The sequence below is a fragment of the Scatophagus argus genome, chromosome 7 (genome assembly GCF_020382885.2).
Source record: "Scatophagus argus isolate fScaArg1 chromosome 7, fScaArg1.pri, whole genome shotgun sequence".
Classification (NCBI taxonomy): Eukaryota; Metazoa; Chordata; class Actinopteri; family Scatophagidae; genus Scatophagus; species Scatophagus argus.
Window position 1 is genome coordinate 22,257,967 of NC_058499.1, and position 23,827 is coordinate 22,281,793.

The window sequence follows — 23,827 nt, forward strand, 5'->3', positions numbered from 1 at the left end:
ATACACTGAGCGTGCAGGATAACAGTCCAAATCCGGCCTGAGGTCAAATTCAGGATAAACTGTTTGCATCCATCTTCATATTCCCATCACAGAAGAGCAAAGAGAATATTTCAAATGGCCACCATGGAAACAGAGAAGACATACTGCAATAAACATGAGTTTATCTAAGGGAAAAAGTCAAATAATTTTAGTCTGAGAAAACCGTACTGCAGCTGTTATGTCATCATACTCAGATGGGTCTTTTAAAATGAATTATGGTGTTTTCAAAAAGTTATGTGCCAGTGTGCATCTGGATGAGATGCTCCAGGCTTTAATGTACCTCCAGCGCAAACATAGCCACAACTTTATCAGATGATCGGAGCAACTGCACAACGTGACCCCAGAGGGGAGGAGGTCGGGGTTGTGTGGTGGCTCACACACACGACTTTCACCCAGCAGAGCAGAGTTTGTGTCCCATGTGAGAGGAAACACGCGTTACCGATCTGTTCCTAAACCAAACTAGTTTTTGTACCTAAACTTAACCAAAGTGGTGCTTCATGTTAAGCATGTGTTAAGGTTTTGTGCATGGGTTACAAAAAATATCAGTGATTATAATCAAAGAGTCAGCATATGCCAGTGTTATATCTGATATTATGTCCAATAAACCATTTTAAAACTGAAAATGTGCACCCCTAAAATGTCAATAATAATAATACAGGAAAAATGTGTTTGTGCACAACTATGCAACGATTCCTCAGTTTTCTCTCATAGGCTCCTGGGTTATGGTCAGGAAAAGACTGTGGTCTGTGGCCTTCAGTAGGCCTGACTAATTTGTTGGAATAATTTGGACAATATTATGTCCTAGAAATAATTATTATAATTTTAGAAATATTTTATGCCACTTTCATAATAATAATATAATAGCATAATAATGCAAGAACATCTTTTCAAAGTACAACAAACCTTTCATTTTGAATAATACACAAAAATTGAAATTGGAAAGGAAAAAAAATGAAACAAAATGAAAAATAAATATGAATAAAGTAAAACCAAAACAACAAATTAAATCCACTCTCGGGCTCTGTCAGCCAATGCGGTTTTTGCTGCTTTTCGTTGAGTGTTGTCTGAGGTACAGAAATAAATAAAAATAAATAAAATATGTACGCTGAGTCAATAACATAATTATCATGACAGAGTTATTGTTACTGATAAGAACAACAGTCTGATCTACAAAAATAAGAGCCAAGTCAACTTGCAGTGGCTTGGCCAACGGCTGCACAGAGGGAAGCTTATTACTGAACAGCATGCTTGAAAAGGAGGAAGAAATGTGGACGTCGCACACACATAACTGTGACTTCAAGGCCACATGACACATCGGACACGTCGGACACACGGACGGGAAGACATTTGGACAGACAGATGCACACAGTGATGGAGTGATGGAGGTTGGTGAGCAGCTGCAGTGATACATGGTGAGTTGAAGGAGAGGAGGCCAAGCAGCTATAAATCCTTCTCACTCCCAGTCAACCCTTAAGAAGCAAGGGCTGATTAAATTTTCATTCTGTCTCTCGCTTTGCTCCCCTCTTCTCCCTGTTTCTTTTTCAGACACTGTAGTAGGAATAAATCCTTGCCGTCTATCTGCTGGCATGGAACAACCACTCTTCAACATCTAGCTAAGAAAAAAATGAGCCTCTAACCTACAAGATTCATGTGAACAAATTGATTTTTCCCACAGTCATCGCAAGCTGGATGGAGTTTTCTGTTTCTTGGAAGATTTCTCAAAGCAGCTGATTTTGAATTGAAGAGTGGAACAAGCTGACACAGAGCTCGAACGGATGATGTACACACACACACACACCTTGAAGACAGTACGGCGGAGTGAGTCCAGGTGCAGAAACACAGAGGCTTTGGAAGGCGTTCCACAGTCCACAATCAGTCTGATTGTATAAAGCTTTACAAGAACAGCAGGGAATTCACACACAAGCAGTATACCTCATTTTAATTCCGTTTTATTTCAGTGACAGGAGAAAAATAAATCCTCTCATCTTGTTCAAGATTCCTGAGGCTGTAGGCAAGACTATGGAAAAATCACTCAAGGGGCCTCACTTTCAGAGCTCTTTTGGCCTCCAAAAAGACACCAGTGTACAAAAGCAGAGCCTGTCTTCACATCCTACCTTTTGTGTATGACTGAAATGTCTGGTTTTCATTTCTTTGAATAGACACAGCAATTACAGAGCTGACGATGACAATAGTGTTAATGATGGTGACGATGACGACAGTGCTGTTATCGAGTGCATGTCACGCTTTTGTTACATTTTCTTCACAAGCTAAGTCGAGTCGGGTCTTTTGCTTCCTTTCTGTTTTTTTCTTTCTCACACTGTCAGTCTTTCCCACATTTGACATTTCCTGTCTCTTCACTTCATATTTAACCAATCCAAAAATGGAACTCTTTTGGCGCTGCCATTCGGGCTTTGCACATCCACCTCAACTCCTCCAAAGGGAAATTTCCAATTCCAATGTTGACACTCTCTCAAGTTGTTATCACGAGGGACAGTGTGTGCTCTCTATCATGTTGGCTGTACAGGGGGCTTCACCACCTCATGAAAATCATTTCATGATGGGGTCACGCCAAAACCTTTTTAGGCAGTTCAGGCACGCAGTGAGACAGAACTCCAAAAGCACAAACATCACTGAACAATTCTTTCAATTTGACTTTCTGACCTTTAAGAATTACTCACAGTGTCCAAATTCCTATCTTATTTCATTTCAGCCATGAAATAATGATGAGTGACATTTCACATTTGGATCATCTGCTAGATTTACTCAGTTGTTCCTTCTGTCCATCAGATTTCTTAAGAATTTGCTTGTGTCTGAGATGCTGCTGATAGACTGAATCAAACAAACAGGACTGAAAAGATGGGTGAAAAAGGAAGGCACACATGTTAGTGATAGTGACCATGCACTTAGCCAGGAAAGAATGTTAGCTTTAAATGATCTTTTGTTTACTTTGGTATGTGCAACATGTCAGCATTTTATCAGGTGAATGATATTAGTGTCAGTTCACGTGATATTTTATCATGTGTGTAAAAACTTGATTTTTGAATTTTGACAGTCAATAACAGTAATTAATACAGGACAAACACGATCTGGTCCCTCTGTGAGCTATGTGCAGACAAGCACGAAGGAATTTGTATGTTTAAAGCTGGTGATGTATGTGGTGGGATTAACTGAGGAGAATGAAATTCCCCTTCCTGTAGGTTCAGAAAATTCTCCAGTTCTTAGGCCACAAAAAAACAATCAGCTTATTTCAAAAGATGAAATAAGGTGTTGAGAATATTTCTGGATGACTGGACGCCTGCTCACCACATGTCCTCTCTCTCTATGTACTAATACACCTTCATCACAGCAGACATTTTGACTTGTCACAGTAGAAAAAGCACAGATGTTACTATTAACATTAACAATGTCTCTTTACACTGTATTCAACCATGACAGTGTTACAGTGAGCCAGCATGAACGATAGCAGGACCTTGAAACTGAGCAGTCAAATGGAATTCAGCCACTGTTAATTTTATTATTCCCACCTGTTATGTCTTCTGTGAAAAAGCCCACAAGAATGATTAATATATAATATTTGATTAATATATACCCAAAAAACAGCACCAAAGCTAATGAGTCTATGAATTTACTATTAATTTACTATGAATTTATGCTCCATATAGTGCCCACAAAAATGCCCAGGATGAAATCAAAAGAGCAGTTTTCATGGCACAGTTACTTTTTGCTAACAAACCCACAATCCCGTGACGCACGTTTTATAGACGCAAAAATTGCAGTCGTGCAACTCTACACCTACTCCTGGCAATGATGTAAATTTACTGCTCACCTCACTATAGAGGGAATTACTGAGTGTTCATTGTAGAGTAGTGCATGGGTGAAAGAGAGGGGACAGCGCACACACACAGACACAAACACGCATATGCGAGTATACAAGCACCAGACTGCAATGATACCCAGCTTAGACAAAGTTGATTTTTTGAGGTGTAGGTTAATATTCAGTTTGAAACTAGAACATGAACAATACATTATCTTCAGATTTATTTTAGCGTTAACAGCTCTGCATGCCCTCTCTTTAGCACAAAGGGTTGTGTATCTCAAAATCTCTGCAAATAAAGCCAGACGTAGCTGCACAACTAGATATCACTGAAGGTCACACACACGTGTGTATGTAATTGGGATAAGTCAGCCATTTAAAAAATATCCATTTTTCTCTTTTCCCTTATTACACGCAACATGTTCATTGGTCGGCACAGAGTAACTGACATGCATCACCTTTCTTGCATTAGGCAGCATCCTGAGGGGAGCATGAAGCTTGTACACACAGATGTCTCTGGTTTACTGCAAGACGCTAAATAACTGCACACTTCTGCATCCGTGCTGCAAATTCTCTCTGGACGCATTAAGCGTTCGCACAACTGCATCACGTGACTCCACAGTGTGTACCGCATGCACACATGAATAAGCTTTGAACATGAGAAGTGTTCTCGTGTGAAGACGTGTTGTACATCAAAGTGCTTCTCACACGAGAAAATAATTAACCTTCCTAAAACACACCGTCGAGGAAACACGCAACCTCTCACAGCTTTAGAAAAATACAAAGCGTGGCTGATTGGGATTAGAAAATCAATTTATCCAGAAGTGCTTCTGCCTACCCTTATGATTTGTAACAGGGCCCTACCATGCATAATGTATTTAATGTACAAGCTGAGGAAATATTTATGATCTGCATATGAAACTCTCTCCCTCCTCTGACTTCCAGCCTATCTCAGTATTCTTCACTCAAACAAACACACACTCACAAATCTTGCTGAAATTATTAACTCCAGAATGCAGCAGAAGCAAACTGTCTGTTACACTGATGAAAGCAAGGACTGCACTGAGTGTGTGATCGAGGGTGAGGTGAATAACAGCTGAGATAAGATAACTCTCTGTCAGAGATGTTTAGCCTGGCTAGGTCGATCACAACAACAACGAGCCGCAGCTAAAACGGAGTTGTGTCAGACGCATTAGTTCATCTTCTTGTGTAATAAAGCTGCTTCTCTCTGTTTCTGCCTGGCAACAGCGAGAGCAATGACAGGGCTGCCGGTAAGAGGCGTTTAACATGACAGCAGGCATCATAACACAGTCTACCTGCACTGAAGAAGAGTCTCTGAGGTACAGATGTGTCATATACGACAAATACAGCAAATGGGACTGACAGCACTATGAGAAAATGGATGTCTGGCAAAAAAAAACAAAAAAGAAAAAAACAAGCACTTTATCGTGAAACACAACAGCGCTATCATTAACAATGATTATTTAATTAAGTTTCCGCTGCCTTCCATTGTCAGAACACTCTCATAGTTCTGGTTTGGATATAACAGTGTGGTATGTAATAAAAATCAGATTTCCTTTTTCCCTATCGGTGTGAAAAGCTCCAGCAGTACATAATCAGAGCAGTGCAGAGAAGTACAGGGCAGAGTGCAGCCAAGCAGAGCAATACAAAAATGAGCTACTGCTGCATGTACAGGGATGATGCAGTGCTCAGACACACACACACACACACACACACACACACACACAGACGCCTCTGGGACCACATGCGGGATCTTTGGCCTTGGATCAATTTCAGCCAGAATCCTCCTCTTAGAAGAACTGCTACACCTCTGATCACCTGAGCTCTCCAGGAGCAGTATGCAGATGCAAAAAGGGTCAGCTGAGGTCTGAACAAGAGCAGATAGCATAAATTAAAGCTGCAACATGAAACTTTTATCCTTGAGGCGGTAGCAGTATTGATCGTGCTGTTCCCCTTCCTCTCTAGTCAGGGTCCTGTTCCAACTCTTGTCACTCATCTTGATGAAATGCCTGCCAACATGCAGCTTGAGGCTGAGGTAACCAGCTACTACTAAGCCTCCTTAGGTGTTGCAGCCAAAAGCAAAACTGACAGCGTTTTGCAATATTTAGTTTCCCTCAGCCTTTTTCGTTCAACCTGCTTTCTTGATTCACAAGTGGAAATTTAAATGACTTGATAACAGAGTCATTATACTAATTATGTATAGGCCTACTGTACCAGCCCTTGAAAATATTTTCTTCTAACTTTATTAGATGACACTGAGATTTTGGTCAACAGTTTCGAATCTGTACTCACGGTAGACTAAGTAGCTGCAGTATAGACTATACGTTTGTAGATGATTTACACTAAGCAAGTGGTTAAATTAACTGAACTTTTAAGATGATGTTCGGTCAGAGTTGCTTTCTTTGCCTGGATAATTTGAAGGTTGAGGCTGGTATTATTCTACATTTTCTTACTGTCCACAAATTCCATGAAACAGGACCAAAACCAACATGCTAGTCATCTCAGTACTCACTTTCAACTATACTACTACGATGCTCAGATTACATTTAGGCCTACTGTTGTGATCAGTGTTATCAACTTTGAATCTTGTTAGCATAAACTTAGCTTTCTGGCTCAAAACTGAGAAGGGGATGAGTGGCCAAAAATATTTCCTGTTGTCAAGTCGAATCTAGGGTTTGACTTATTTAAATTAACTACATTTTTCATTGCATAGGAACCTTATGGGATAGTAATTATTGTTCCAGGTTTTAGTCAAATCTCAGGTGTTATCAGGGAAAAGTCAGCTTTCTCAAAATCTTTACATTTTGATTGCAAAACACATGAATATACAAATGAATGCTTTAAAGCTTTTATTATACACAGACAATGCAGGACGTTATTAAGTTTACTCTGTGGCTTTGGTCTTTATATAGAATTTGTTATTAGTCAGAAACCCTGGCTCTGTGGCTTGCTTCTTGATAAAGCATTTATTGACTATGAAAACTTAGATACTTGTTCTTTTGATTAATGGCGCATTAGAGATTATTTAGAACCAAACTTATTGCTTATGATTAGATTTCTATAAGATCACTATGATGCCAGGCTGACCGGCCAGACTGGCTGGCTGAAAATTGTGTGTTGGGATGCAGATTATAATGACGGTAACAATGGCAACAGTCTCGATGCGTTAAGATATGCAAGATGGTTTTGTTTTCTTAGTAAGCTTCTGTAGCATACGCACAAACGGCCTTCACAAAAATGCCTGGCTTTTTCCATTATAAGGGCAGGAAAACATTGCTTAGCCTTTACCAAACATGCCAAAGCACTCTATTTTCCAGTGTTCGGTGACATATCATTTGTAATACATGTAAGAGACATGCTATGACACAAAATCAATTGAGCAGAAGTGAACTGCGACTTAGAGAATCTTTTGGAATGAATCTCGGAAATATTATTTTCTTCACCGCCGAAGAGGACACTGGATGGTGCTGCCATTCATTCAATTTGTCTGGGTTTCTAAACCAGTGAACTGAGCGATGGGGTGTGAGCGAGAATCCTTATGAAGCCAAGTAGCTGACATCAAATAAAACAGGTTGTAGCACAGCAAGCAATCTCATCCGTCACCCATTATCAGAGTTTCCCATGGTATCACATCTGATGGTCTCCATGCATTAAACACGAGCTCAGTGCTTAAATCCTCCCTGAACTTTGTGGAATTCACCACAATTTTGAGATAAATCTACTAAAAGGTGACATGCCGAAGAATACACAGTAAAGTCATTCTCCTTTCACATTTAATAAAGCTCTGCAGTGAGAGGCATTTATGGATTACATTGTTTTGATCATTCATTGCAACCACAGATTTGATATGTGTTGCTAAGTTTTGTTCCCAAACCAGCTTTGACAGTCAGCATATAGCAGATAGCATAACAACTAATAGTAACGTTCCTTTTCTTCTGACCAGATGCATCAAAGAACGGACGCTAAACTTTTAATGAGATTATGAGAGGGCAGAGCTCTGATCCACTCTCAGGAAAACAGGCTATGATGCACCTAATAAGCACAATTTATCACTTCTATTGATGACAGCAGATAAATGATATCAGCATCGGGGGATTTATCAGTGTGAAGGGCCATTCAATTCCTCACTGTATCACCCAGCTTATAAAACTCTATTAAAGCCCAAGAAAATATATCTTCACATTTCTCCAAAGTCAGGCTGGTGTAGGACTAGGTATCACACTGAAATACTTGTTTGGTACAGACCGAAATGTGTCTGCAGAGTGGTATGAGTAGAAAATTGATAAATCAGCTGTCAAGTAGCAAAAGCTGGTGTGCATATGCTTGAGGGCTTATCAGATGGCAAAACATTGCAGGTGGTGGTGTCTAATACTCTGAGACAGAATTTTACAGCTTAAAGGTTTCACCTATTCTTTGACGATCACTGGGAAAAATGTATAAATGTACAATTCACATTGCAAGGTAATCTAAGGGGAATGTACACTTGCATGCATATGATTGGCCTACACGCTGCTTTGACGGATGTCAACACATTGCATTATGGGAAGAACTGGGTCAGGTTACACCTTCTTACAAGACGAATTTGTGTATTGTCATTTTGTGCTAACTAAAATAAATCCAGGGGAGGTGGAGAGCTTTGTCACTGGCTTTACTCTGGATAATCCACAGACCAGTCTTCTTTGGTCCCCAAAGAAAACATTATTCATTTTCATTTATTAGGGTGGCAGGACTGATTTCACGTAGCTCTGACCCTTCGACATAGTTGTTCATCATGGAAAATTTGTGAACAGCCATTCATAGAAGATCATACAGTTTACCAGAAATTTTATATGAAAATGATGGTTTGGAAATTTCTTTCATACATTTACATTTTACAAAAGCTCTTAAAGGTTTGGACCTTTATTTTATACATGTTATACTTTTTAGTGATGTTTTAAAACAGGATTTTGTCAGTTTTAGATTGCATTTTACTCAAGCAAAGTTTAAGTGAGTGATTTGTGGAGAAACACATAATGAGCTATTGAAAAAGTACTGGCAATGTCAAATTTTCAGTAATATCCAGCCTTACTTCTTTCCATTGTATCAGTCTCACCACTGTGATTTTCTTGTTTGTTGTATGTTCTTCTAATGTATGTCCATTAATTAATATGCTGTCTTTAGCAACCATAGCAATCAGCTATTTAAATATAACTAGAAAAGCAGAGAGAGGTGACTCTGGTCACTCCCCTTTGTTACAGATTTATGGAAGAAAAGATATACAAAAAAAGAAAAGACAAATACTGTCCTCAGTCTACATGCTCTTGGTAATTTTGAACAAATTAGTTAATGGCTGCGGCCCAATCTTTTAATCTTCTGTTATTCCCCAGTGTCCCTCTATACACTAGTGATACACCTAATCTGTGGATAGAAATGCTGTCACACCACTGGTTTAACTCGAATTGTTTGTAGTAGACATCGAGCAGAGAAAAATGCGAGAAAATGGTGACAGACACAAATGACGTTTCGTTTTAAGAAAACAACAACCCCCTGTGGTGAGTGACTCAGAGAAGACCAGAGCGCACTCTGGTGCCGGATGTTTAGCAGCTGGAAGGGTTTGAGTTCAAACCCCACAGATCTCTCTGGGCTTTGGAGAGCATTTTATCTTCACTGGTGTGTCATCAGATGCTGATTATTAGGCAACAGACCTGACACTTACTCAGATGTTATTTCAATCCCTGACTGACAAACACAGACACACAGTGAGAAAAGTACAAGCTGCTGATCTGTTCCCATGGTAACACGGACCAATAGATCTGAGCTACCGACTGAGGATGAAGATCTCTGTAGACCTATTAAAGAAAACACCTACACATACATACACACACATTCTGTGTGTGCTTGCAGATATGAACGCTCTCACACACACCAGCTAGGCATCAGCCTCCAAAACATCTTTTTTGTTAAAAATGGAGCTGAGAGTACCAAAATACAATGAGAATGTTTTCCGTCTAAAGAGACGTCAAACAGCCAAAAGCTCGAGTTACCAGGTATGAGAGAGAAAGTCAAATTTCCCCAAGCCATGCTGTGGAAAAGCTTGCTCTTAAGTGGCACAGCAGCATGATATAAAAGAGGATATGTTGAGAGTGAGTGGGCGATTTGCTCTGATTTAACTGGGGAGGCTGGGCAGATAAACTGTCTTTTTCCAAATACTTTGGCAGTCGTCTCCTTAATCTGTATCTCCGCTTTCATTTCAATGTGCGCTAACAAGGAGATATGCATTTAATACATTTGCACTAATCGTCGGGGCACAGACGTTCTTTATTACGCTCAAACAACACCCTGAGTAGTGGCGGCATGTGTTAGTAAGAGGAGCCAGTATTTCATTATTTTCCAATTTGAGAGTTAATAACAGAGATTGCTACAGTGGCACTGAGAGAGTGCTCTTCTGACTTTCTGACTCTCAGTGTGCAAGTTAAGACAGTCAATCACTTTAAATACATAAATAAAATACAGCAAGCCAACGGAGCTGCCGGTACACCATTCAACAATTTAATCAGACCAATGATGACAATGTGAAACAAAACAAAGCTAATTGTTCTGGTTTTGTCCTCAAATCAGTCATTTTATGTAGGGAATGGCACAATATGAGGGAGATGATGCTGAAGGCTTGCTATTTTATAAAGTGTTGTGTGACTCCTGGGTGGCTGCATGTGGTGTGTGACTAAACTGTTGTGTGGCACCAAATTATGTCTACCTAACAGTGTGTTTGTTGTCCATAAAAGCAAATTATTTCCACAGATAAAAGTGCAGTGCTGCCATGAGATCAACAAATATCTCCCAGTGAAAGATCTGAAGTGACATTTAATGGTAACAAGAACAATGGTATGGAGAACTGAAACACAACATATTGCAAGCACCCAAGAGTTTTTTAAATTAGAGCTCAGCTGAGGTTGACTTAGCTTCTTTCTATTTGTGCGTAGTGTATGATGTACAATGACGTCTAAAGTAAATGCAGATTTGCTATGTTTGGTGTTGTTTTGTTTTTTATTGTAATATTGTAATAAAGAAAGGCTCATGGGTAGATATTTTAAAAACTCCAGTGGCCACGTGTATCATACTGAAAGCCTTCCCTCTCTGTGGAATATCTTGAATAAAACTGAGTCATTATTTCTAGAAAAATACAAGACATTTGACATTTAGGCTTTCAAATGTCATGTTCAGTGCTGCCAACACCAAAGTTGAAATTCTATTCACATCCAGTGTGAGTTTGAAAGTGGCCAGTATCTCCAAACTGCTGCTAGTGCAACTATGTCAACTATAAACTATCTCTGTGGCTAGTTAGTAATTGGGTTATGGAAAAAACATGTTTTTTGTTTGGTTTGGTTTTTTGTAATTTGAGTAAATTGATCCTTTTTTGACCAGTTGCATGGATGGGAAGTGGATTTCTAATCAATCTCAGATGCAATGACATCTTGACATCTTCATTGTACATGAAGTTTTACCACTTGGGTTGTGTGTTTATTTTTAGTTATAATTAAAAATACAACTGACGCAAACTTGCCTACGTCCTTCAAGGCTGCCTTCATGGCTCAACCAAGTCAAAATGAAATGTAGATAACAAACAGTGACGCCTGTGGGTGGGCTGGGCTTCAGATTTATGCTGCCATGAGCTCAATCGAGCCTTAGTGCTTTAAAAGACATTAATTATATGCCTTTAGACCTGATAAAATCTCTCAGGGAGTACAAATACTTGGCAGGCTATACATTCAAGTTGTTATCAGTATTATAATCATCACAAAATCCGTCGAGTAGTGCCTGGCCCTCATATTGGAAGCAGTATGACTGAAATATCTAAAACATCTTTGCTGCTATTTTTGTGTTTTCCTCGGATGGCTGTGAAGACACACAGATTATGAATTATTTATCTGTGCCGACTATGAAACGTCCCCTATGGACTTTGCTCGAGGTTGATGACCTCGGGGCTCAGTGTGCTCCATGAATGAATAAAAAGTTTCTTCATTAAAGCAAAGAAACGGCCGCGGTGAGTGTGTTGTGGCGGCGCGGAGCTTCGCGGCGCAGCGCTGCGGTCCACCGTGCGCTCCCGGCTGCATGTTTGGGGACGTGACATCGTCAAGGGGCCGTGTGCGACCACAAAGATGTTTTAAATGAATAACATACACACTGAGAAAACAATCGGAGCAATCAGTTTAGTTAATGAAAATATATAGACTATGAAAACAACATTAAAGCCCCCAGAGATAACAGCTCGAGACGTATCAAAACGACTATCTCTTACACAACCCAGCTGTTGTTTTCAGTTCTTTACACTCACATCTAATATATACTGTGACGGAATCTTCCACATAAGGATCTTCTCCTAAAGTGGCCAATAAATAACTGCATTAATTTGAATGATAAGATGGTATCAAGCCAGCTTGAAACAGGAATTGGAGTCAGGGCTTTCAGCGCCACTCAGCCTGCTGATCATGTGGGGTTTGTGGTTTATTTGTATGATTATAAGGAACAAAGGATCACTCTTACAGGTTGAGAGATAACACAGCATCGCTGTCTTACCGTCAGCGGCCAAGGAGCTCTGCATCATCAGCATCAGCACCGCGCCGATGGTCACAAAACACCGGGCCAGCAACCCATTCAGCGCCCGCGTCCTCTTCCTGTTCCTTGGCGAACCGACGGTCACCATCCCTGTATTCAGGATCCATGCCGTAAGAGAGGAAGAGAAGGGGTCTCCTTTATCATTTACCCCTCCAACCCCGGGGCCACTGCTGCCGCTGCTGGAGAGGAGCGCATGTTTGGGAGCCATTGGTCAACCAATTAATCCTGAATGGAAAGCATCTAACGGCGCTGCTGTGGTGAAAGGCATCCGATTAACGTGCCCCCTGTGCGGACAAGCAGGGCTCCGCTCTCCATGAGCCTGCTGGAGGCTGTGGATATCGAAGAGGAAACAAAGAGAGTTTTATTTTTCCTTCACGCGTCTCACCGTGTCTGAGTCTGTGTGGACGCGCGCCGTGTGAAGTCTGATGTCCCTACTGCGACCGCAAAGCGCTCCCCATCGCCTCTGGTCGCTGCATCAACACACGGATACAATACCGGAAAGCAGTCTATGCTGCCTTCAAAATAAAGACATTCGATTTGTCTGCGAGTGCATTTGGCATGGTGTGGTTAAAGGAGCACTTCACTGATTTGGAACAGTTAAGACTGTTAAATAGGCCTACAGATACCAGGAAGATCATGATGCTCGTATGGCCAGGCTATCTGAGTTTAAAATTTAAAAAAAATAAAGCTGGCACAGAATGAGGGCTGTTTTCCAGATTATAGAAGATGTAGTACAGCATTTTTGGCACTTCATCCGTAGGCTACTACAGGGACTAAAATCCAGAATATCACATCTTCTGCTTTTTCCATTTGACCATTCTTTTTATACATCTAAAACTACCCTCAACTTTGCAGAAATGAAGTACTAAGTTAATGGAGTATCCCCACAGGTCTTTGATGATTTTGTAAACAGCTATGTTTATTGTCTTTCATTTTACAGATAGAAGATCGCTCTTTGTATGTTTTCATTGCGCGCTAATACCGCTAAAAAGCTTGTTCTGTAAAGGGAGTTCATTATTTTGTGGCAAGTTTTACTTCTTATGGGCGAACTGCCAGACTTCCGGTGTTGTTTTGGCTAACTGATAGCTAACTTGACGCTACTTCTATAAGGTAAAAACAGCCTGCATGTTTGGTGTGGGGCAATTATGGTGACAATGGCAGAAACAGACCGGTCATTATGGTCCGACTAACGGAGATGAGAGACTAGACAGGTAACTTGAGTTTGTCTTCCGTAATGGACTACACATGGACTCCGCTCATTAAAGAAGCAGAAATCAAGACAGGCAGTGACGCCAGCACTGCTCTGCTGTAAGATGTGTTTTGGCAGATCTGAGTCCAGCAGGAGGCAGGCGGCCCCTGGTGGGAGATGAGGAGCGGGATGAGTAGCCTGCACAGTCACAGAAGTAGAATGACAGCCTCACCGGGGAAAAACACTCATCATTAGTCCCGTTCCCTTTGTGGCCAATTTACAGTAAAAGAACTGATGGTGTTGTGCTACTTGCCAGCATTTGTAAAATGCTGTTATCAAAATGCATTCAGCTAAACTGTGCAGGTTAAGGCTAATGCAATTAGCATATACAATTCAAATTGAAAAGTGTTGCAACTTTTTTTCGACGTTCACCAACTGCTTGTCAAATGCAGATATTTCTACCCTCTAAAAAACAAACACCCAAAACGGTCGCATTAATTTGATTAGTGGACCAAATGATTAAGTGATCTGAACAGACAGCACAGATAGCTTTGAAGCCTCTCACCACCAGTCAGGCTGGATGTGCTCCACAGAGAGTAAACCACTGTTTTCTGACATTCAAAACAACAGCCTATAAAATAAACTGCTCGTTTTGTAGTTTTTCTCAATAGTTCCTGTGGGCAAAAAAAAAAAGGCATTTGATGAGAAATTCAGGCGGGTGTAGAAACATTACAGGAACAATTAAACACAGAAAATGGCGTCACTTGTGTCAAAAGCTAATTGTTAACCGGACTGATAATAGGCTGCTTTATATGAACACATACAAACCAAACACGTCTTACCTCTTTTGAGTTCAGATTCTTTATCGTGTAGGAAGCCGTTTTGGGAACATGAATGTGTCCTGGCTATAAAAGAGAAAAGGGTTTGGCTCACAAGTGCTCCGCTCACGTGCTCCAGGTGCTCGGCTGAGTCGCGCGCTCTAGGACTGTTAACGTGTCACAGCAGAGAACAGGTGTTAACTAATTAATTGTTGCAATGCAACTATAAATATTAAGCTATTAAATACACCTGTCTTCTGTAAGTCCACATATGCAGAAGTTAATCACTTCAGGCTTCACATCAGTAACCTTTGTTGTCCCTCTATTTTTGATTGTCTTCTCATTAGATAATAAATGTATCAATGATTAAAAAAAAAAACCAAATATATGCAATAATATATATATATATATATACTAGTTATAGTATTCATTATTGTTAAAAGATCATTTGCATTTTTACACTATGGATTTTCATGAATGCACCTGTAACATTATATAAGACAAATTTATATTGTAAAATTACATTATTGTTATACTATCACTACAAGCATGCCACAATGTATGGCTATTTTTAAATATTGGAGGCTTTAATTATCTAAAGACAAGAGCTGATTTCCGACATTCTGATTCCTGTCTGATGTGTGTATTCAACAAAACTCAGATCTTCTCTTGCCTGGTGGCTTGATCAGTAGGGCTGAAGAGGCTACAATCTTTCCCATTTTTCCACTACTGTAAAAAAAAATAAAATAAATAAAAAGTAAGTGACTGAATGTGGCAGTCTCACTTACTTTAGTAAACAGCAATAGAGAAACATGAATGACAAATGTTTGAAGATTACTATTATCAAATTATTGGGACAGGTACAAAACAACATACTGGTCTGTTTGAGCCTTTGGCCCCAAGTGCTACATGGCAGATGATGCTTGTTGGTTCTCAATTAAACAAACTTGTACATGACAAGGATATCAACAAATACAACAGTGTCTGAAGCAAAAGATCTTTTTTAATTCAAAGTGAATCTTGACATAGTACACCATCAATTCATAATTTGACACTCACCAATAAGAGTCACCAAGAAGGAACCCGCTTTTTGTGACAAAGTACATAAGGCTTGGTCACACTGAAACTCACTGAGAACTAGAGGGAGGGGGGGAGGACCGCAAACCGGTAAGAGACGCATTATTACATCCGAACATTAATCATTTTCCCAGTCCTCATGTTGTTGTATATTGCACAGTGCAGTTGCTACATGCAAAAGTGTAGCGTTTAAGGAAAAAAATAAAATAAAATCAAAAAATAAAATCATAAAGCCACACAGATCTACACATATTTAGAACAGTAACAGATTCGATTTAGCAATCATGTCTACATATTTGTGTCTACATACAATAAATGTCAACCTGATAATTAGATAGTTGTGATACAAAATTTACTTAAAATGTCTCTTAGGGGTCAAATATTGCGCTATTTATTTTTCAGCCCAGTACCCAAACGAGATGTTGAGACCCGCGTTTGTTGAGTTGGTAGTTTTTTGTATTTTTTTTTTTCCATGTAAAGTCCCAGTAAAAGCAGGCATAAAGGGTCCCAATTTTTTTCTGAGAGCAAACTACAGCCCAGTCTCTGAAATACTGATGTAGCACTGACTGCAGCACATCCTTGTTTATTGCCATATCTCAAATTGTTATTCATGTGTGTTAAGGGACAGAGCTCAGTTTCACCGCTAATAAATGTTTTAGAAGGAGTTACCAGCCCTCAGGCCTGCTTTGTTACTTAAGGCTGCTGGGCTCCATGTGCCTCTTGAGCTCTTTATGTGGGACTGCGTGATCCTATTGTGACTCTGATGATGCAACTGTCAGCATAAGGCGAGGCAGGATTATCTATCCCAAGCAATCAACCCAAAGTGATAGGGGATTACAGCATGGGAAATCACTGAGGTGGGATGTGTTCATCTCATCACAGGTGCTGAGCTGACAGAAAGAACAGCGACATATGGGAATCGACAAGAGAGGCTGCACAAGATTAACAACGTTTTCCTTAAAATAAAGTACAGATTATTGTGCCATGACACACACCTCTCAGTTATGATTCTAGGCTGCACTCCAAGATGAACAGTGCATCCTCTTGTTGGTGTAAAGAGGGTCAACAGACTAGCGTATCACACAAGTACACAAAATACAACCACCATAACAAGCAACATAGCAAAATTATTACAACGTAATATTGTGAGCAGACGCGTACAACAGCATAGTGCTGCCACAAGGACAAAAATATTTGATTTTTTTTGTTAGAATAATAAACTTTTCTGGTTTTCACAAGAGCCGCCTCACCAGTTTATAAGATATTTTTTATGCCATGAAAGAATTTCTTATAAACAAGAGACGTTAATTCTTGTAAACACAAGTTCCTTGTAACAATAAACTGAGCAACTATTTTTTGTCACAGTGGCAGCATTACTCTTCCATAGCTAAGGATGGGACAGCTTTGGACCTAAACTTGGAGTATGACTGATGGATAAAGCATATTGAAAGAACCCCTGACAGAAACACATGATGATATCTACCAATGGTAATAGCTGCATACAAGAGCTATCAACTTCCCAATCACCAAACGAGAGAAAAAATGTTTTGTGGCCATCAGAAATTCAACAAATAACTCATTTGCAAAGCAAACAGGGTCTTGAATTCCACAAATACATTCACGGTGTGAGAATAAAGCTTTGCTTTTCTGTATATTCAGGCTCTATGTATCTGAGTACTGCACGGTGTTCTTGGTGAACGCAATAAAACATTCCCTGACTTGTACTTTCTTAGGATTCTGAAAAAAAGAAAAGAAAAAAAAGGATTGTTTTCAGACCTCATCTTAATCTAACAAACAAACAAACAACTTTGGGGTTTCGAGATGTGAAAATAGGAGCTGATCCCCTTACAAGGAACAAGTCTACAAATTTTCCAACTGCTTTGATATCAATGCGAGACGTCATCTGTGAGCCACTTATTTGAAGAAAGGCACTAGTTATACAGTACGAAGAGTTGCAAATACAGTCCAATAACGGAAATAAAAGCATCAGAAGTCATCAGAAGAAAACAAAAAAAAAACAAACAAAACAATAAAACATCAACGACACACCAGTTACAGAATCCAAGAGTGAACCCAGCCTATGTTTAAAATACTGATGCTAAATGCACACGCACAAAAAACAAACACACACACACACCAAGAAGCAACAGAATTAAAAAAAAAAACCTTATAACTTCCATTACAGCAGTTTACAATCACTTCAAAACAACAAAGCCAATATACAGAGGCACTAGCATAAAGGAATAGCATTCAATATACTTTAAAATAAAACCCACTTCTATTGTATCTAGTCATCAGAACTACAATACAAAAGAGAGAATGCAGGCTAGAATGAGTTTAATCCTCTAAATTCACAGCTACGAAGTGGCAGATAATCAGTACATAGCAGCTTATTATCTATACATTCCAAATACAATTTGCCAAACATAGCTCAGAAAAATAAAACCTCAACCTCATTTTTTAAAATAGAGATCTCACAATATATTCCAATATTTGTAACTGCAACAGTATGCTGGAGGTGAAAGGAGAAATAGTATCGACCATGCTTCAGAAATGATTAATGAACAGTCTTTGGTGCTGATTGGAGTAAAATACCAGCTGATATGACAGGTAAAGACGCAGCTCTACTACACACTGGAAATCAAACAACAACAACAACAAAAAAAAATCAAGGCTATGCATCCACCCTGAAGGAATGTATCAAAACTGAGAAACAGGCTTCAATACACGGACAAAACATTTGTCTCACGAATATTTCAAACAATTATCAATACACCTCTAACACTCAATAGCCCAGCAATGATACTGTAAGTTCATAGATTATTTCAAACACTGAGAAGCATTTAGAAGTAAAAACATAAAACAATAATTTTTGTTTAGTCTATTCCACTCCCAAAAACTGGAACATTAAATGCATTAATGCAAGTCTAGCCTAAATGCAAAATAATAAAAACACAGCAACCCAGAGGCTATCTAGATTGTATTGCAGTTACAGTAAACAGTGACAATACTGTTGTGAGTTAAGTACTATAGTGAATAGAAATCGATTATCAAAATATCAAATCACTCTTTATGTACATAAAAAGCTCATTCAGTCAAAGCCCTAAATGTGCAGCCTCTAGCTAAAGTAAATCTATACTGAGTTAGAAATCAAACTGGAGTCCAACATTTGCCAAATTTAAAGTATAACCACAAGCATTACCCTCATATCTATCCAATAAGCCCATCATATTCAGAGTTTGAAGGTTAAGTGCTGCAAGCCCATTTAAATTTACAATCTATAAGCTCCTGAAGTAACGTCATAGACTCTGGTTTTAAGGCACTGGGAGATGGCAGCAGTAAATTCTGCCTCAAACAAAGACAGGAGCGTTCAATCCTGGTTAATATACACTGGGATGGCTTAAAAAACACATCTGACCAGCTAGCACATGCTACAAGGCAACAAAGATAAAGGGAAGGGGAGGCTGAGGGCCCTGACAGCAACAACAACAACAAATGATTTCCAGCCTCTAATTCAATCAGATTCTCTGAACACAACTCAAACAACAAATGACAGGAGGTAATGTGCAAAGGACACATTCTTAATTCAAATTTCCTCATCATTACAATTTGTGAATTCATTCACTCTTGTGATGCTCTTATAAAGCTTTGCAGTTTTAATCAATCACTGTCTCCTCCATGATTGCGCAGTAGGTTCTTCAGAGCTGACGCTGCTCTGAAACACTGTCACTTGTCAATTGACGTGAACCTCCAGATTACAGAGGCTGTGTGTCACTGTAAAACATTATCTTCAGAACTGTTACGTCTGCTTTTCTTTCTTGATCTTCTATGATTCCCAGTTATCCCTCCTCCTCTTTTTAACCAAATTTTTCTTCTTCCTCGTCATCACAAGTGTCCGTTTTGTGCTCTGTTGCTAGCTCTACCTGCCCAGGTCCCAGCCCCAGTCCATTTCCCGTTGCCCTTCCTCAGCAGAAGGTAGTGCTGTGGCCCCATCCTGCTCTTCAGATATAAGAGAACTGGGGGTGGTGGCTGAGCTTGGTGGGGCTCAGAGGGAAGCCTGTGAAGGCGGCCGGGGAGGCCATGTAAGGGTGAGGAGGGGGGAAAGGAGGCTTGAACTGGTGGGGGTGGTGGGCATAGCCGGCCTGATGATGTGGGTGGATGGTCGGGGAGGGAAGAAGCCTGTGTGGGTGGGGAGTTGGGTGCCCAGGGTGGTGGGGGTGGGTGCTGATGCCCAGGGTCACCTGGTGAACTATAGCGCCTCCTTGGGTGTGGGAGAGACTGTAGCTGTGCTGGAGGAGAGGGGGAGGAGGAGGAGGAGGAGGGCGAGAGGGCAGGATGGGGTGGGGGTGGTGAGCAGCAGCGAGGGGGCCACTGGCAGGGTAGGACAGCAGGGTGTGCGTGGGCAGGCCTTGGGCAGCCGAAGTGTGCGTGGGGCTGCTGTGCGGCAGGTGTGTGAAGGTGTGTGTGTGCACAGTAGGGGGGATGTAGGCGTGCGGTCGCAGAGGCCCATAGTTGCCGTTCCACTCTTTGCTGCTGTGGTTTGAACCGTACGGCTGCACCTGAGAGAGCAAGAGAGAATAGATGAGCGTGTTAACAAACTGCTAACTGCTACACTACAAGCACACTCTGTTAAAGGAATAGTTAGTTTTGGGAAATGAGTTCATTCACTTCACTTCCACCTGAAGCTCAACATCATCAAACCCAATGGGCTTGTGGTGGACTACAATGCTTCAAATATGGATGTTGCTGCAAAAAAAGCTACAAATTCTAACACATGGATGCTTCACACACGTGTCCAACAGAAGATCTTTACAATCAGCCCAGCTTCAAGGTGGACACCTATGATTAGTGTCACCAGTTCATTATGTGACCACCTGTCAAATACAGTCACAATCCGTCCTTCTGTTCCTGAGTTATGCTGTTGAATAATGGACAGAAAAAATTATGACGTCACAGTGAAGTTGACCTTTGACATTTTGTCAAAATTAAGTGCATGAATTTTTATTAGTTACAACTAAAGGTGTGTTTTGCAAGGTCACAGTGACCTTTGACTATCAAAATCTAATCAGCTCCTATTTGAGTCCAAGTGGTCCCATCTTTGAAGAACTTCAATGAAACATGTTCCTGGAATACACAAGGATGGGATACATCACATGGGGACACACATGCATACATACGTAAAGAAGGACAACCTGAAAACATAATTCCTCTGGCCACAGCTAACATCGGAACAGAGGCATTAAAAAAAAAACAAAAAACAAAACTTGGTTTCAGGGAGGTTATGTGATGGGTTACGTTTCCGTCTGGAGCAGAAACTTCCTGGAGGTTTCCTGGCACACCTCCCACATTAAACCACAAAGTCGTTCACACATCAAATAAACAAGATATGACAAGATATTGGTGCATATATTATTGAGCTTTTGAGGAAAGTCCTCAAAAACTGCCTCAGCCCTTGGGTTTGGGTTTGTTGCTACACACCCTCGATTTTGCAATTGTTGTGTAGGCTCATTAAAAAAGCTGTTCCTATGCCACTAAGCAACATGGCATCCATCATTTTTTAAAACAACTTTTCAAATAAATAAGTAAATAAATGACGCAGTCATTTAGGTTGAATATGGGGCACCCATTTCATCTTCTGGTCATATGACTTTAGGCCAGTCATGCCATCCTATTAATATTTACCAATGTACCTGTAGCACTCAGCTGTATAATCCCATATATAATATAAAGAAAAAAGAAAAGAAGTGAAATGACCTGTCCAAAGCCCAGAGGGTGTTGCTGCTGCCCAGTCACCTTTTGCTGCCGGGACAGGGGAGGGGCGGATGGGAGGAGGGGGACGGAGGAGGGAGTGCTGTGTTGTCCAATGAGATTGCAGCGCCCTTTGGACCGGGACCAGGACTCTGGGGCTGGAACAGAGAGAAGACAGAAGTGAGTCAGGCAAGGACATATAGACCGTAAAAATAGATGGCAGGTTAAGTCCACATGACCTGGAAGATGAAAGAAAGTGAGGCAGAGCAACGACTAACAAAGATTTCAAACAACAAACAAGCATGCATACCAGAGAGAAAACAGCCCATATAGAGAATATGGAATGTTACCCGGAATGAATTGACCAAGATCCCCCAGGGACCCATTTACTAATATGTTGTTTAAACAACACTGTATGTGCAACTAAGTGAAGCTGAATGTGAAGTTGCATTAATTAGGCCAATGTGTAGCACTTCACAATGCCAATAAACAGCTGAACATTTAGGTGGCTGCGTTGACCTTTAGGATGATGTACTGCAAGACGAATTCTAAACAGAACAAGCACAAAATCCTTACATGTGTGCAGAGTAGCACATGATGTGACTGGAATTAGCAGGTCAAAAGTCTGAGCATGCTACCAAAATCAAAATAACTGCAGATACTTGAGAATGTAGCTGAATGTAGCTCCATGTAGCTGAACCAAACTGCAGCTAAACTGACCATTTCTAAGAAGGCTGTTCAATACACAGTGGAAAGATTATAACAAATAAAATTTGACTTAGTTTAAGCTGAACAAAAGAAAACAAGCGCAGACTAGTTAACAATAATTCTTAATGTCTGTCGAACATTCCCTACATTTCACAGATGAAAACTAAAACAAAGTACCTTCATTTCAACATATAACTTCAGCAGGTATAATCCAAATGTTTACACATCCTGCAATAGCAAAAGTTTTGCCAAAATTTCTGCTACTATTAAAGAAACAAACATGTTTTTCACTTGGGACTCTTCCCATAAAACTAAACAAAATGAGGACAGGGAAAGAAACAGACGGGGAGGCACTCAGAAAAGGCACCTGAGCAGAAAGGTTGATCCTTGGACTCTGATCTACATAAGTTTTAACTTCAACATTAATAAAAATTAGCATCTGGAGAGAACAGAACTGTGAAACTGATCTTAGATCAGTGCCTCAGGAGCAACCTTTGTTGCATGGTAAGAACCAGCAGAGAATGGGCTCTGACTCAATACCAAATGAAATGCATCCACCTTTCTCCCCACCTCCAGGAAGCGACAAACTCTAGAAAGAAGGCTTGATTTACTGCACTCCCCCCCTTCCTCAGGGTTTTACCATAAAAAAATATCTGGTTCACTGATGTGGGCATAACTTGGTGTTGTCAAACAAGGGGAGGATTTGTTTTTGATACATCAGCAACAGTTGAGATAATCTTTTGAAGGGTTGATGGGAGTTACTTAAAGGATTAACAAGAAAAAAAAATGAGGAAAGCTTCTATCGTTTCACTGTCTGCACAGCACTCAAATGAACAAAAACTGTGTTCCCTTGAGATATCTGGCTCACTGAAGCTTATACTAGATGTTGACAATGATGCAAACATCTACACATATTTATTAGACTGTATTGACATACACATGCCCACATTTTTAAAAGACCCTGTTGCATGTGTCCTAAGATCTTTCTAATTCTTCCTGTCTCTACTTGAGAGAAAAGTGGTACTTTGATGGAGGGAAAGCAATTAAAGAAAACTCTCAGACAATGTTAGCATTGCCTCCTGTGGATGCATCTTTGACGTATTGGTACAACATGGCCAGTTCTCCACTGGTGTCTCTTGATCACCTGTTAATGCCTCTACGACCCACTAGGGGGTGGTAAGCCCCTACTGCTTCCACATGACCTGCAAAGCAGACACCGCCAAAGCACAGGTGACAGACTACATGACAGGTGGCAAGATGACACACAATTTATGGGAAAAAAACATTTTGGGTTGTTAGTAGACAAACAACATTTTCGTGAAAGCATCACAGGTTGAAATCTACCAATCTCCTTTTCCTGTCACCCATAAAATCCATTATATCATTATATATATAATCAAAAATCCTAAACGCGCAAACAGAAATGTTTGATCCTTGTCTGAAAGGTCAACATTTCCACTGACCCGTTCTCTGGACGCGCTGCTCTATCCTTTGAGTGTTGTTGTTCTGCACTCTCATTGGAGGAACCACCATTGTCCTGACGCCACGGGGACTCCTTCCCTGCACTGCAGGGGAAGACAGTGGCGTAACCATGGTGGCCAAAGGAGGGCGGTTGTTGTGGTTACTGTTGTCAAGGTAATGGTAGGTACTGTTGCCACGAGGGGACGTTGATGTGTCGGACGTGGGGGAGCCTTCCACTGTGTCACAGCCGCTCTCGTGGCCGTCGTCCTCGGACATGCTGAATACAGAGGAAAAGTAACATGTTAAGTTCACTGGAATCTAAGAGTTCATTTGACTCACTTGTATTTGTTGTTTTGATGT

The 23,827-nt window shown here is 40.5% G+C and overlaps 2 protein-coding genes across 5 annotated transcripts in view; both read right to left on the reverse strand.

Annotated features, from left to right (window-relative positions):
• The window catches only part of kiaa1549la (KIAA1549-like a), a 99,859-nt gene extending 85,262 nt beyond the window's left edge, over positions 1-14,597 (reverse strand). For 2 of the 3 annotated variants that reach the window (XM_046393021.1, XM_046393020.1), the window contains exon 1: positions 12,428-13,077. In XM_046393021.1, the coding sequence (XP_046248977.1) occupies positions 12,428-12,674 (247 nt within the window). In that variant the 5' untranslated portion in view covers positions 12,675-13,077. Of the gene's footprint in view, positions 1-12,427; positions 13,078-14,220; positions 14,330-14,497 lie in introns of those variants that run through there. The other variant, XM_046393019.1, reaches the window with a different exon arrangement.
• An 859-nt stretch (positions 14,598-15,456) lies between these two features.
• The window catches only part of LOC124061331 (homeodomain-interacting protein kinase 3-like), a 29,743-nt gene continuing 21,372 nt past the window's right edge, over positions 15,457-23,827 (reverse strand). For both annotated transcript variants that reach the window (XM_046393023.1, XM_046393022.1), the window contains exons 16-18: positions 23,470-23,744; positions 21,305-21,456; positions 15,457-20,109 (exon numbers count right to left, since the gene is read on the reverse strand). In XM_046393023.1, coding sequence (XP_046248979.1) covers positions 19,552-20,109; positions 21,305-21,456; positions 23,470-23,744 — 985 coding nt within the window. In that variant the 3' untranslated portion in view covers positions 15,457-19,551. The remainder of the gene's footprint in view (positions 20,110-21,304; positions 21,457-23,469; positions 23,745-23,827) is intronic.